We start from the raw sequence: 14,645 nt of genomic DNA, 5'->3' as shown, positions 1-14,645 counted from the left end.
AAGCAACATTTTCCAAAAGACCAAAAAAGTTAAAAAAAGTATAATTTAACAACACGCATTTGACTAAGAGGCCGAACAACTGTTTTAACCCCTGCTGACTGCCATTGGCGATTGACAAATAAATTGATCACAAGATTTATCAAATATGAGATTTCTACGCTCTACGTGAATAACACTGAGTCCACACTCTCACTTGATTATTATAAAAGCTTATACGTCTAACGATAGTTAGTTTAGAGAAAAATAATTTTATTCTCTTGTATATCTCTACTACTTTTTACTTATTTTTGCCGTAAAATAATTGTTATTAACCTTATCTTTGTAGCTTGCCTAGATTCATTTTCAATTCAAAGGAAACAAATATGTATATATTTTAAGATAATGTAATTTTTCTTTTACATACAACGGAAAAGAGTAATATTGAACAGATATATCATGTTATGGAGGGGTATTTGCGAAAAATACAAGTCGAGGGACTTAAATTTCCCGAGCCGCTAGGTAAATCATACCAAAAGCTCCCTAAATTCGCTTTACGACGCTCAAAAGCAAACCAACAAAGTAGCACAAATTCAAAACCATCTCAGATCTGTATCTATGCATAAAAAGCTCACAAAATGAAACGATGTCAATTTTTTATAAAGCAAAACAGGAAGTCTAACACATAATGTTGTCGTAATTGCCTGACACTTTCGTTATAAAATACGGAAACATTAAAACAACTGTGTGACACTGACATTATGATATCATTGTTACTTTTTTAAACAGATTACAAGTGGATAGTCAATCAACACTTCCACTTACACAGTTTTAATATCGTAAATAAAATCAAATATTATATATATATTATTTTGGAAGGGAAAATGGGTATGAATTTTAAAATTACAAAATTATTTTAAAAAATATTTTTACGTTTAAATGAACATTAAGAACATACCTTTTCGTCAAGAAGTGCTTGTGTAATATTTCTAACATTTATCCAGATTATTAATAAGTACAAAAATATACTTTGTTCCAATCCATTGAATTTAGTAAGAACAATTCCAAATTAAAATTATCTTTATCCAGTGATTAAAAATCCAACCCTCCTCTCTTCATGAAGTATTACTGATAGAAAGTAAATCCATTATGTTATAAAGGCTGCTAATAACTAACAGAAATATTTGTCTTTTGTTTATCCGACTGTTAAATCACTGTACACGATTCCAGATAAATAAACTATATGTTCCTCTGTCCATTGGTCTGAAAACTTATTGTGTACACTTCCCTACAAATACTAAATTCAATTTGCCATGCCGTTGCATCACTCATCGATATTTAGTAATGGACAGTTAGCCGTCCGTATTCCTCTGCCAAATTTTCACTGTATCAAACATTTTAAAAGGAAAACTTCGCCGTCTTTTGTTTTTTTATTTCATTAATGTAAAGACAACATTATCTCGTAAAAATTAATTAACAGCACATTTGAAATGACTGGTAAAAGGATAAAGCCGTTATTTTCAATAGGAGTTAATGGTTCAAAAAAGTAAGGATGAACCTATATTGGGATATTGATAGATCCCATAACTAAATCACCACTATGTTTTAAATTATGCAACATTTTCATAGGAAAGTGAAAATCTATTTGGCTATGAGTTGCATTACGCTTTCTATTATTCAGGAGTCTAGTAAATAACTGGCGGCTAATTCACCGAGCTGATCGACTGCCTGGAAAAAGTATACATAGATAATGAGAGATGAAAATTAAGGGGAGGAACCGCATGCATGATACACTAACATGTAATATTCTCTATTATCCGTATGCATCAAGTCACGCCTGATTGATTAAACATAATTACAGGTGCGCTTTACTGTGAATGAGAAATAAGAAAAAGTAATTTGCTATTCTGTTAGTAGTAAAAAGTGAAAGACAATCATGATTCATGATCTATATTTTAGATCGTTAATATGATATGGGAGATTCTAAAGGGACACATTCAAACCATGCCACAGCTTCTAAACAATAGCCTGATGTAGGAAACATTCTCCATAACTGAAAACCCACCAGAAAACATAAACAGTAAAAACAATGGATGCATACACAGTGACTAGTTATACTAAACTATTCTATTATACTTCATTTCTTCCATGGCGTTTCGGTTTCTCTCAATTATTCAGTTTCGAGTGTCCACTCGGTATATTCCGCCTCTATTGCACATCAGTCCAGATAGGAATTGTAAATAAAAGACCATGTATTTATATAATTCATTAAAGAAATACAATGCTTGAGAAATACAACTCTGAGGAAAGGCAATTCTGGAGAAATACAACTCCTCTGAAGAAATACTTTCCCTAGAGAAATGCAATTCTGTATAAATACAACCCCAAATTAAAATCTGGTAATATTCAACTCTAAAGAAACTCTTGAGAATAAAACTAATGCTAAATATACATCTCTGGAAAAAATACAACTCCGGAGAAATACAACTATGGTGAAATACAACTCTGGAGAAAAACGCTACTATAGAGAAATACAACTCTGATTAGATACATCTCCGGAAAAATAAAAATCTGGTTTTAATACACATCTATATAGAAATACAAATCTGGAGAAATACAAATATGGAGAAATACAACTTTGGCCGAAGAAATACAAATCTGGAGAAATACAACACTGGGAAAATACAACTCTGGAGAGAGATAACTCTGAAGAAATACAACTCTCGGGAAATATCGCTCTGATGAAACTTAATTATGGAGAAATACAACTCTGGAAAAAATACAAATCTGGAGAAATATATCTCTGCAGAAATACAATCCTAGAGAAAATACAACCCAGGGAAGATACAACTCTAAGTAAATACAACCCTGAGGAAATACAACTATGCAGAAATACAACCCTTGCGAAATACAACTCTGAAGAAATACGACCCTTTGGAAAATAGGAAATACATCTATATAAAGAAAAACAATTCTGCAGAAATACAACTCTGGAGAAACGTTTACACAACTCTGGAGAAACGTTTACACAACTCTGGAGAAACGTTAACACAACTCTGGGAAATACAACTCTTGAGAAATACACCTCTATAGAGAAATACAAAATCTGTAAAAATACAACTCTGCAGAAATACGACTCTGCAGAAATAAAACTCTTGAGAAATACAACTCTATAGTGAAACACCACTCTAGACAAATACAACTCGGAGAAATACAACTCTGCGGAACCAATACTCTGGAAAAAATACAAATCTGGAGAAATATATCTCTGCAGAAATACAATCCTAGAGAAAATATAACCCTGGGAAGATACAACTCTAAGTAAATACAACCCCGAGGAAATACAACTATGCAGAAATACAACCCTTGGGAAATGCATCTCTGAAGAAATTCATCTATATAAAGAAAGGCAACTCTTCAGAAATACAAATCTCCGTAAACACAACTCTGGAGAAACGTTAACACAACTCTGGAGAAATACAACTCTGTAGATATACACCTCTATAGAGAAATACAAATCTTGAAAAATACAACTCTGCAGAAATACGACTCTTCGGAAATAAAACTCTTGAGAAAAACAACTCTAGTGAAACACCACTCTAGACAAATACAACTCGGAGAAATACAACTCGGAGGAAACACGATTGGTGAAACACAACTCTGAAATACTACACTGGTACGATGTTCTCCTATCAAACCGACAAAACACCGGCAATACAATCAAATGTTAGCTGTTAGTTTTATCAATTTTAAAATATCTAAGAATACAGTAGACATAATAACGGTTTATTCCTTGCATAAAATTCAACTGTATTTACAGCCAAGATATAAACTTTAAGTTATATCTTGAGTAAGAGAAAAAAGGAAATTAGATTAAAAAAAATGTATATTTACATAAGACAGAAAAGATGTAGGCTAACACCCACTATTCCTTATCACTCATGTTATATAAACATTTAATTTACTAGTAAAAATTGACTTGGCGACAGGGAAACATCTTCCGTTAAGATCATGTAAATATAACAATATTTTCTTAGAATGTATACTGTTTACTTGTACTTAAGATAGAATCGTTTTCCTTTTATCTATTTATTTTAACTCACTGTCCGCCATCATTGAGTGTTATATAGCTCTTGAGGTATGTCTACGACTCAAGGGGACTAACAGTATGAATCCCATCATCGGTGATGCTTTCGTAATATTACTTTAATACAAAGGGTAGTTGTTCACAAATTCAAACCCTTCTACGGATTGTCGATGTGTTCGTATATAGCTTTATTATTGTGAAGTTTTTAAAAGTTACCACCACTTTAAAACAAGTTATATGTGTTTGGTCTTACAAGAGTGTAGACATACAATTCCAGGACTACATTTGCAGTGCATTATTGCAACCTATTTTCATTTCAAATTTAAGCTAAAAAGGTTTGAGTTCGTCTCATTTTGTTCATGTTGCTTGTTTTTATAGAAAAATTAACACTCATTTAGGAGAACACTTTTTAATTAAGAAGTACAACTTAATTTTAAACGTTTGAATGAAACGTGAGCTGTACCCGAAGATATATAATGTTATTTTGGACTCTGCGACAAGGCACATTGGACGTTCTGGAATGTGTTAATTAAGATGCCAGTCTGCTGTTGAAATTGTATGCAATATATATTTACCTTTTAAGTGGTTTTTTTTGTTGTTATTGGTGACATTGTGGTTTTCTCCATATCACCACAATTGTTTTTTGGTATGTTTCAGAATTCTTGGTAACTTTGTTTAAAATCATCGAATTTTTAAATATTTTTTGTACTTCTATTTCTTTACTTTTTTTCTTATATTTCTCATAAATTTACCTAATGTATACATGTATTTGTATTGCCACGACTATAATGATGTTTATGCTGTTTTAGATTTCTGTCAGTGTGTTGTTTTGTTATTGTTGTTTGTCTTCCCGTCCTGTTTACTTTGGCAATGGTGTTTTCTGTTCAGATTAAAATATTGACCAGTACTTCGTCGACGTCATAATCAGCCTAGTTAAAGCATGACCTTGCCCAATGCCAAATTACACATTTGTGTAAGTATATAAGTACGATTTATATCATCTACCAGAAATCGAGACATTATATCGATATAGACTATGAAAGTACAGCTATATTAGCGATTGAGTGACTTTTTCTCTTATCATACCCACAGGCTTTCCATACATTTCACATTTTGTTCTACGAAAGACTGATAAAACGTTTGTTAACTGTTCCCCTGATATTGTTTTGGATTTACCGTAAACCAGCCGACAGATAAATGCTTCCTGTCAGCACATGACGGACGATACGAGGTTCCGATCGATATCTGGTGACATCAACATCAAATAAGGAGAATTTGTAACATTTTTATTGTTTCTGAAGCCTCGTAGCCATAACTTATATCCTAATTATAGACAATATGTTATCAACCTTTCTCGCTTTGTCTTTACTGTTTTTTCTAATTCAAGTATAAACTCTTTAGGTTCTCATGATTTTTAAAGAATGTAAACAAAACTTCATTCATTAAAGTTTAACAATATTTTACTTAGTTGAAGGTGTTTTAATCAATATAACACTATCTCCGTCTGGCTGTCATAGATCAAACAATCTTGAGGAAGTAACCAGTCTGAACAAATATTGACCAATTTGTGTATATGCCTCCAGACAAGTACACTGTATTGTCCACGCTTCATTTCTGAATGAAGACAGTGCAACGTTTGCTATACAAACAATAAATCAAAATCCCATAATATTCAATGCAGGAGGACTCTTCAAAGTCTATGAAAAGTGCAGCACTTCATGTTTGTTGCGAAAACTTTGGGTTTTGCAACATAACAAAATAACCTAAAATAGTTAAATCTTCCAGAGGCAACTACACGTTTATTTACCTAGATCTTAATGACGTCACATAAGCGTTCTCACGAGGGAGGAAGAAGAAGAAATATGCTAGTTTTGTCACCAAATAATTGTTCGAGGGGATTGTATTAGACAACATTTCTTTATCATTATCCAAATATTCTGGTTTTCAACTATCATTAAAGAAAATGTCCGCTTCATTAAGTTTGGAAGCAATGAACAGTAAATAGATTATATATATATTCATCATCGCAATTTTGTGTCGTATACTCGAAAATAGTCCCGGATACCCAGTACATGTAGTTCATTGCAACATATATATTAATACACTGGGTACTATTACAATCACTTTGTAGTCATTCCATAAAGGCGTTTGTTCAGATAAATATCGTTTATCAAGCATTAGCTGGTGGGTGATACAAATGTACACATCATGCAGTTTTACTAATTTCTTGAAAGCTGATTGCGAACACTTAAACCATTAATGCACTTACATTCTCTAACTCGGCCATTATACGCTACCAAAATAGAATGTTAGTTTGATATATCGAAAAAAGATTGAATTAAAATGTGACAGGCTTTACACTTTTGAATGAGGAGAGAAACATCGTAACATAGTTAGCATGGTTAATGTCGGTACCATTCGTTTGTTAGAAGGATATAAACACAATTTTAAGAAAATTAGATGGTTCCAATACATTTAAATTTGTTCTGCGATGTTAGTTCACACAAAACGGTTACGATTATCTTAAAGACATCAGTTACAATTAAGTTTTCACCAAATTAATCTTTTTATTTAATTTTTTCGTGAAGTCATTTCCAGTAAAATCTCTTAATAACAAAATATTTGAAACCCATATTACAGAATTAAGAGCAGCGTTGATATAATTAAAATTCGAGGAATGCCAATTTCATTTATAGTTAATTTGGTGTTACGACACTCGTGCGTCGATTTGAAAAATAAGCACCACATCAAAGAGCGCCCATTATGCTCAGATCGTATCTCTATTACAGAGTTATCGGTCCTTTAAATGAAATTATTTCAATTTTATAGATGCTTCAGTTGACAGCCTATTAAGAAAAACATAGGAAGGGGGGAAGTTTTATGTTCTATCTGAATACGTTGATGATTTTTTTCTGATTTATTTGCAATGAAGCAAAGTACAATTGGTGAAAATTCATTTGCTAAGAGTTCCCATCATTACAATAAAGTGTCAAATGATGCTGAAAGACGTAACAAACAGACGTTTTCTTACATTAACCTGATGAGGTCAGACTAATCTATAACATGATCAACACTATACTGTTAAAGATGGAACAAAGCAGTGTAGACTAATAAATAACATGATCAACACTATACTGTAAATGATGGAACAAAGCAGTGTATAAATATCATGATCAACACTATACTGTAAATGATGGAACAAAGCAGTGTATAAATAACATGATCAACACTATACTGTAAATGATGGAACAAAGCAGTGTATAAATAACATAATCAACACTATACTGTAAATGATGGAACAAAGCAGTGTATAAATATCATGATCAACACTATACTGTAAATGATGGAACAAAGCAGTGTATAAATAACATGATCAACACTATACTGTAAATGATGGAACAAAGCAGTGTAGACACAATACATGATCAACACTATACTGTAAATGATGGAACAAAGCAGTGTAGACACAATACATGATCAACACTATACTGTAAATGATGGAACAAAGCAGTGTATAAATAACATGATCAACACTATACTGTAAATGATGGAACAAAGCCGTGTAGACACAAACATGATCAACACTATACTGTAAATGATAGAACAAAGCAGTGTAGACACAATACATGATCAACACTATACTGTAAATGACGGAACAAAGCAGTGTATAAATAACATGATCAACACTATACTGTAAATGATGGAACAAAGCAGTGTAGACACAAACATGATCAACACTATACTGTAAATGATGGAACAAAGCAGTGTAGACACAAACATGATCAACACTATACTGTAAATGACGGAACAAAGCAGTGTATAAATAACATGATCAACACTATACTGTAAATGATGGAACAAAGCAGTGTAGACACAAACATGATCAACACTATACTGTAAATGATGGAACAAAGCAGTGTAGACACAATACATGATCAACACTATACTGTAAATGACGGAACAAAGCAGTGTATAAATAACATGATCAACACTATACTGTAAATGATAGAACAAAGCAGTGTAGACACAATACATGATCAACACTATACTGTAAATGACGGAACAAAGCAGTGTATAAATAACATGATCAACACTATACTGTAAATGATGGAACAAAGCAGTGTAGACACAAACATGATCAACACTATACTGTAAATGATGGAACAAAGCCGTGTAGACACAATACATACTAAATAACATGATCAACACTATACTGTAAATGATGGAACAAAGCAGTGTAGAAACAATACATACAAGAGGCAAGATAACAAAAATACCGAACTGTGAGGAAAATTCCTAACGGAATGTCCCTAATGAGATGGCAATATCAGAATCTTAATCACACAAAACGAATGGATAAAAACTGTCATACCGTATAGCAGGTTATTTTCGCGGGGTGTAGATTTTCGCTTATTTTCGCGGATAGAACAAAATCGCCAAAATAAATTCCGCCAATTTAAAAGTGTACATGTAAAGGTATTGATAAAAGTTTCGAAACCGCCAAAATAATAACCGCAAAAATATTTCGTATACCTTATTCAATGAAAATCGCGAAATTTTACACCTGCGAAAATAACCCGCTGTACGGTATTCATGACTTCGTAAGACATATTTTCGAATGTAGAATTTGGTGGATTATACCGGGCAGTTGTATCTGAACTAAGCATTTCGGCTCTGAGTCAGCAGTTGTCTCTGAACTTAGCATTACAGCTTTTTTTCACACCAGTTGATTGAATTGATTTGTTTGCCGATCGATTTCGACCAAAGAATGAAAAGAAATTTACGTCGTAAAAATCATAAATATATCTTAATTATCAGCTTAATCAACTAAATGACAGAAGTCACATGAAAAGTATATCTTTCAATATTAAATTGATTTTAGTAGTCATAAGTCTTTTAAAATTATATGGTGATGACACGGTAACATGATCATATCTTTTAGTTACTTAAGAAGCCAAGAATATGGAAAAAGTTATGTTTTATGAGTAAACTAATGGAAATATTAAGGCTGAAAGGTCATTTTTTGAAAGGCACAAAGGACTCCGAGGCAGCAAATAAAAAGCCATTAGTCGAAGAACTACAACATCAAGACCAAAGAAGAAAAACGACGAGAAGATTACCACAGTCAAATGGTGATATAGAAAACTTAAAAGATAAAGATTGAAAAACACAGATTCAATTTTAAAGTTCATGTGCTCCGAAAGAGTATATTATGTATTAAAATGTCCTCTGGTACACGTGTTTGACAGAGGTTTGAAAATCTATTGAATATTATTTTTTCTCTCAAATATTATGCATTGTAAAGCAAAACTACGTCATAAATATTCACTGATTTATATATTTTTTGTATTGGAACATCAATATAAATAATTGTTAAATTTATCACATTAACAAATGTTTCAATATGAGAGTACTCACGTTTACTGCATTTAATTTTTAAATAAATGAACAGATTTTTATTAAATATTATAACAAACAATTATTTAAATATTTGTACAACCTGTGCCATTATTTATTTTCATCAAATAAAAGGCATCCTTTCACATTTTATAAATATTAATCAAATGATACACTCAATATTTGTTTATAGAAAACTCGCTTTCAAAAGAAGAGTATTGCTATGTGTACATTGTCAATATTTTGTAATGTATTTAAAATTAGTTGAACACTTCATGCAATAAATAATCCAAACAGTGGTTACAATTTGTAATCTCAAGTGTATAATGTTACAGGACTATTTTGTCGACAATACTTCTGATAAAAAATATTTTTAAAATATTAGAAATAGCTTAATTTGTACTAGTATAATAATTGAAATAAAATGAGAATTATTTTAATGATATAATTTCCATGAAATAAGCTCGAAGCGCAATCTGTATTATTACTGTCCTTGTTTTGAACCGTTCTTTTAACCTTTAACTTTTAAATCTAGCCAACATTGGAGTATTCTTAAAAACGTGACAAGAGAACATCTGTATAAACTTCAAGATTATAAAAAAACGGTTTTTTTCTAAAGTGAACATTGATTGGTTAAATATTTCTCAGTGTGTTTGAATTTGTTTGTTAGCCTTTTGGTCATGAATGTTTGTCTCTAATATTTAATTAACTGTGCATTTGTATTCAGATATCGCAGATCAAATTTATTCGTTCATTGTGTTATCATACGTTTTTTGATTGAGGTAAGTCTGCCAATTGATATTTTATCGTATGTTTTTCTATGTTGTGATGTTATGCTATTGTTTCAGAAAAAGGGAGAAGGTTTAGGCCAATTAAAACGTTTAATCCCGCTGCAAATGTTTGCACCTGTCCTAAGTCAGGAATCTGATGTACAGTAGTTGTCGTTTGTTTATGTAATATATACGTGTTTCTCGTTTCTCGTTTTGTTTATATAGATTAGACCGTTGAGTTCCCGTTTGAATGGTTTTACACTAGTAATTTTGGGGCCCTTTATAGCTTGTTGTTCGGTGTGAGCCAAGGCTCCGTGTTGAAGGCCGTACTTTAACCTATAATGGTTTAATTTTTAAATTGTTATTTGGATGGAGAGTTGTCTCATTGGCACTCACACCACATCTTCCTATATCTATTTAATGCAACATATTTCAAAGCATAACTATGCAAAAACACTGTTTTTGTCTATTCTATGGTCGGGTTGTTGTCTCTTTGACACATTCCCCATTTCTATTCGCAATTTTATGTAAGTAAAGGATGGTTTAAACGACTTTAACATGTAAATTTTACAACTTTAAAGAATGATGTATATGATTTAACATGTAAATTTTAAAATTTGAACGGATTGTTTATACTGTTTTTACATGTAAAATTAATATTATAGTTCTAAGGGATGGTTGATTAAAAATAATTGACGTAAATATGCTGTGATTTGCATAGCTATGCTTTGAAATATGTTGCATTAAAGTTCTCTTGTCACGTTTTTAAGAGCACTCCAATGTTAGCTTGATATTGATAACGAACTCTGGTTACGACAGATACTTTAATTCATGGCCATGTATAAGTTGTTGTATAGTTAGTTGGCCTTGCTGTGAAGAAACTCTGATCACTGTACAGGTGGTGATGCAATGGTTTGGTCATTAATAAGTTAGTTGGCCTTGCTGTGAAGAAACTCTGATCACTGTACAGGTGGTGATGTAATGGTTTGGTCATTAATAAGTTAGTTGGCCTTGCTGTGAAGAAACTCTGATCACTGTACAGGTGGTGATGTAATGGTTTGGTCATTAATAAGTTAGTTGGCCTTGCTGTGAAGAAACTCTGATCACTGTACAGGTGGTGATGTAATGGTTTGGTCATTAATAAGTTAGTTGGCCTTGCTGTGAAGAAACTCTGATCACTGTACAGGTGGTGATGTAATGGTTTGGTCATTAATAAGTTAGTTGAAGTAACATTTTATTAATTTTGTATTGAGTATACATTTCTTAACTCATACGATATGTAAGAAAGCTACTACTTATACTGTGTAATACGTCATCGGTATCAGAGCAAAAAACTAATGTGATGGAGTTGGTCAAAGAACGTCTTGTCTTTTTATCCCGAAAAACAGGAAGGTACAATGACTAAATGGATAAATATAATTAGTATCAACTTCACAAATAATACAGGATTGCCTTGAGATAAATATTCTAGGCGCTGACGTTATGAATCATTTGCTTTGCATTGCAGTTTTCTCTTTATTTGTCCAAAAACTTACAGAGAGACGATAGATACTAAAAGAAAACGTTCCTGCTGGTCGTATGATTCGCGACGTGGCTCGTTTTCTGTGTATTTAGATTTTGGGATTTTGGCATTGGGTGGTATGTACTTATCAATTTGTGTCGTATACAATTGTAATATTGTCGTACGACAATCGTGAGTTGTTTGGATATATTTTACAGGCTTTCATGTCATGGGATTCGTGTTTAATACTGTGTCACGACAAAATAATCGTGGAACAAAAAAAAATTGCTTGTCCAATTTCGTCTCACGACACACGTCAGCGTCACGATGCTCAAAATATCGTGCGACTGTCGTACTGCGATCACCGATAAATTGCATGTCGTGATGCTGCATATATGTGCCGTGTGTTCGTTGTGACCAGGCCAGGGCTATGATGTTCACCACACAAGATCTATTTCTAAATCCATGATGTTCATTTCACTTAAAGTAATTGTCATTAAGTCAACAATTAGCTATTTTAATACATTTTTTTTTGTATAATAACTCAGGTGTCAACATCATCAAAACTGATAAACAATCTTTTTTTTTTTTCATTTATGATTACATCCAATTAAAATTGTTGACTTTAGATAAAAAGAGATGTGTTTTTTGCTTCATGATGTTTTTGTTTGATTAGTTTGCATCGCGTATCAAACAAGTTTATGGTACTGCTGGTTACTGCAGAGAAGTTGTAATGAAAACAAATCAACAAGGTGTTTCTTTTCATTTGGACGGATTTTATTAATTAACATCGGTATAAATGATTCATCAACAAGTTGATTGGTTTTTTCATGAAACAAAAAACTGCTTTGGGAATACACTGCGATATCAATTTCACTGACCGTCTTATTTGGTGCAAGAATTTGGGTAGTAAATGTCAAGAACCAGAGGTTGTAAAAAGGTTTTTAATTTTCATTGGAATGTTTCACGTTTTCCCTTCGGTGACCATGCATCAGTTGGACTTACTGTGTACTAATTAAACCATTAGACTAGATTGCCAATGAAGTATATTAAGATTATACGATATAGGGTTAAATTAAAATTAAAAACATACATGGATAAATGAGACATTGTAACAACATAGGCAAACGATGAGAATCCGGTAACTTAGTCATATAGTAAATTAAATACAGATTTACTCCAATATGAAAAAAAATACATTGCAATATTTCACGTGTTTAAAGATAACTCCGCTGATAAATCTTCAAAATCACTTGATCATAACTGTTAATTTGACAAATATCGTAAACAGTTCAGAAAATACAAACAACAAAAGTGCTTGCAATTCCGGTAAAAATGTAAACGATTTGCACGGATTTAAATATTTTCCACCGAACATAAAGCTTCACTATCTTTCAGATATAGCATATGAAACCAATATTAAAAAGAGGCTCATAAAGCAGTCTTGATTCCTTGATTCAATACACTGACTGATTCTTTCAAAAACGCATTCACAACATTCGTGAACAGAACTTTGCGATATGACTATTAGGTGTATAAGCAGTTGTCTGCAGGAAATGCAGGAAAGTAATAATGACTACACAAACATTGACAATGATAAGAATTTTATATAGTGAATACATTGTTTTATCTTTTGGTAAAGGAGCATAAATTTCTTCAAGCCATATTACATTATGCTCATATTAAATGTTCCATTGTAGAACCATCTTAATACCACCATTGACTTGCAGCATATTTATCTTTGTTAAACTAAATGGACTCGATTGATACCAATATTAAAAAGTCCGTTTCTACAGTTTAATGATAAAAAGATCTACAAATAAATTTCAACCACATTCATGTATACAAACATATACACACTTGGGGAAAATAAATTGACTATTCTCTCTTTTCCTAAAAACAAAAGTATGATTTAAAGGTCACGTCAATTAGAGTCAAATCTAGAGGCCAACATAATTTATCTAGAGGCCAACATAATTTACATGAGGTCAAGCTCTAAATCGCATCAATGTTATGTATAACATGAATCTATCTAGCTCTCTCAGTCAAAATATGTAACAATATCTTATAACTTACATGAGGTCAAGCTCTTAATCGCCTCGATGTTAGATATAACATGAATCTATCTAGCTCTCACAGTCAAAATATGTAAGCAACCAATCGACTTCACCTAAGGAAACGACCATCTAACTGCAATCGGGGCTAGGAGTTTATGTTTTCTTCTTCTAACAAGCAGATGATCAAATAAAATATTCTGAATTCTGATTTTCCCCATACAAATTTGAAAAAAATAATTTAATTCGTAGCGTCGAAAAACTAAAAAAAAATCTGACTCCGACAAAAAAATAAATTACTTTCACTTTTATTACTTTTTAAACTTAAATGTCAACCTTCCAATATACCTAGTTCACACGTTTATTATACAATATGATAGCCCTACCTGAAACAGCTTCACAGTTTTGATGATAAACTGAAAGTGATTTAAAGTAAAATGTAGACTGAAAGTGGTTAAAGGAAAATAAATTGAAATTATTTACTCTAGATTTTCTAGTATATAATTAGGATAATTAAGTCTTTTATGCGAACTTGAGAAAATTAAACATTGAACATAAAAGAATTCACTTACCTACCTTTCTTCGTGTTTACTTTTTGATTTACACTAATTTGTACCTTACGTGTGTAACAGGTGCCCGTTCTAAAGATCACAATTAAATTACTACCCGTGAGTCTGCAATTCACATGCATCACTCAAAAAATAACCAACACATATAATAAAGAAATGTTTGCATCTAACAAATCAATTAATTGTTGATGTGTGATGTGTAGAAATATTTAACACATGAAGTTCGTCCCTGTGGACCAAACCTATAGATGGTATATACATTCACAGTCAATATATCATACAGGACCTAAT

General features: G+C 32.0%; 1 protein-coding gene across 3 annotated transcripts in view; it reads right to left on the bottom strand.

The window, feature by feature from the left end:
* LOC134726016 (neuronal acetylcholine receptor subunit alpha-10-like) overlaps window positions 1-14,218 on the bottom strand; it is a 65,689-nt gene extending 51,471 nt beyond the window's left edge. For 2 of the 3 annotated variants that reach the window (XM_063590372.1, XM_063590371.1), the window contains exon 1: window positions 935-1,693. In XM_063590372.1, the coding sequence (XP_063446442.1) occupies window positions 935-972 (38 nt within the window). In that variant the 5' untranslated portion in view covers window positions 973-1,693. Of the gene's footprint in view, window positions 1-934; window positions 1,694-14,171 lie in introns of those variants that run through there. The other variant, XM_063590373.1, reaches the window with a different exon arrangement.
* Window positions 14,219-14,645: the final 427 nt, after the last annotated feature.

The sequence above is a fragment of the Mytilus trossulus genome, chromosome 7, assembly GCF_036588685.1.
Source record: "Mytilus trossulus isolate FHL-02 chromosome 7, PNRI_Mtr1.1.1.hap1, whole genome shotgun sequence".
Taxonomy (NCBI): Eukaryota; Metazoa; Mollusca; class Bivalvia; order Mytilida; family Mytilidae; genus Mytilus; species Mytilus trossulus.
The sequence above is the reverse complement of the archived record's forward strand: the minus strand, read 5'-3'. Positions and strand labels throughout refer to the sequence as shown.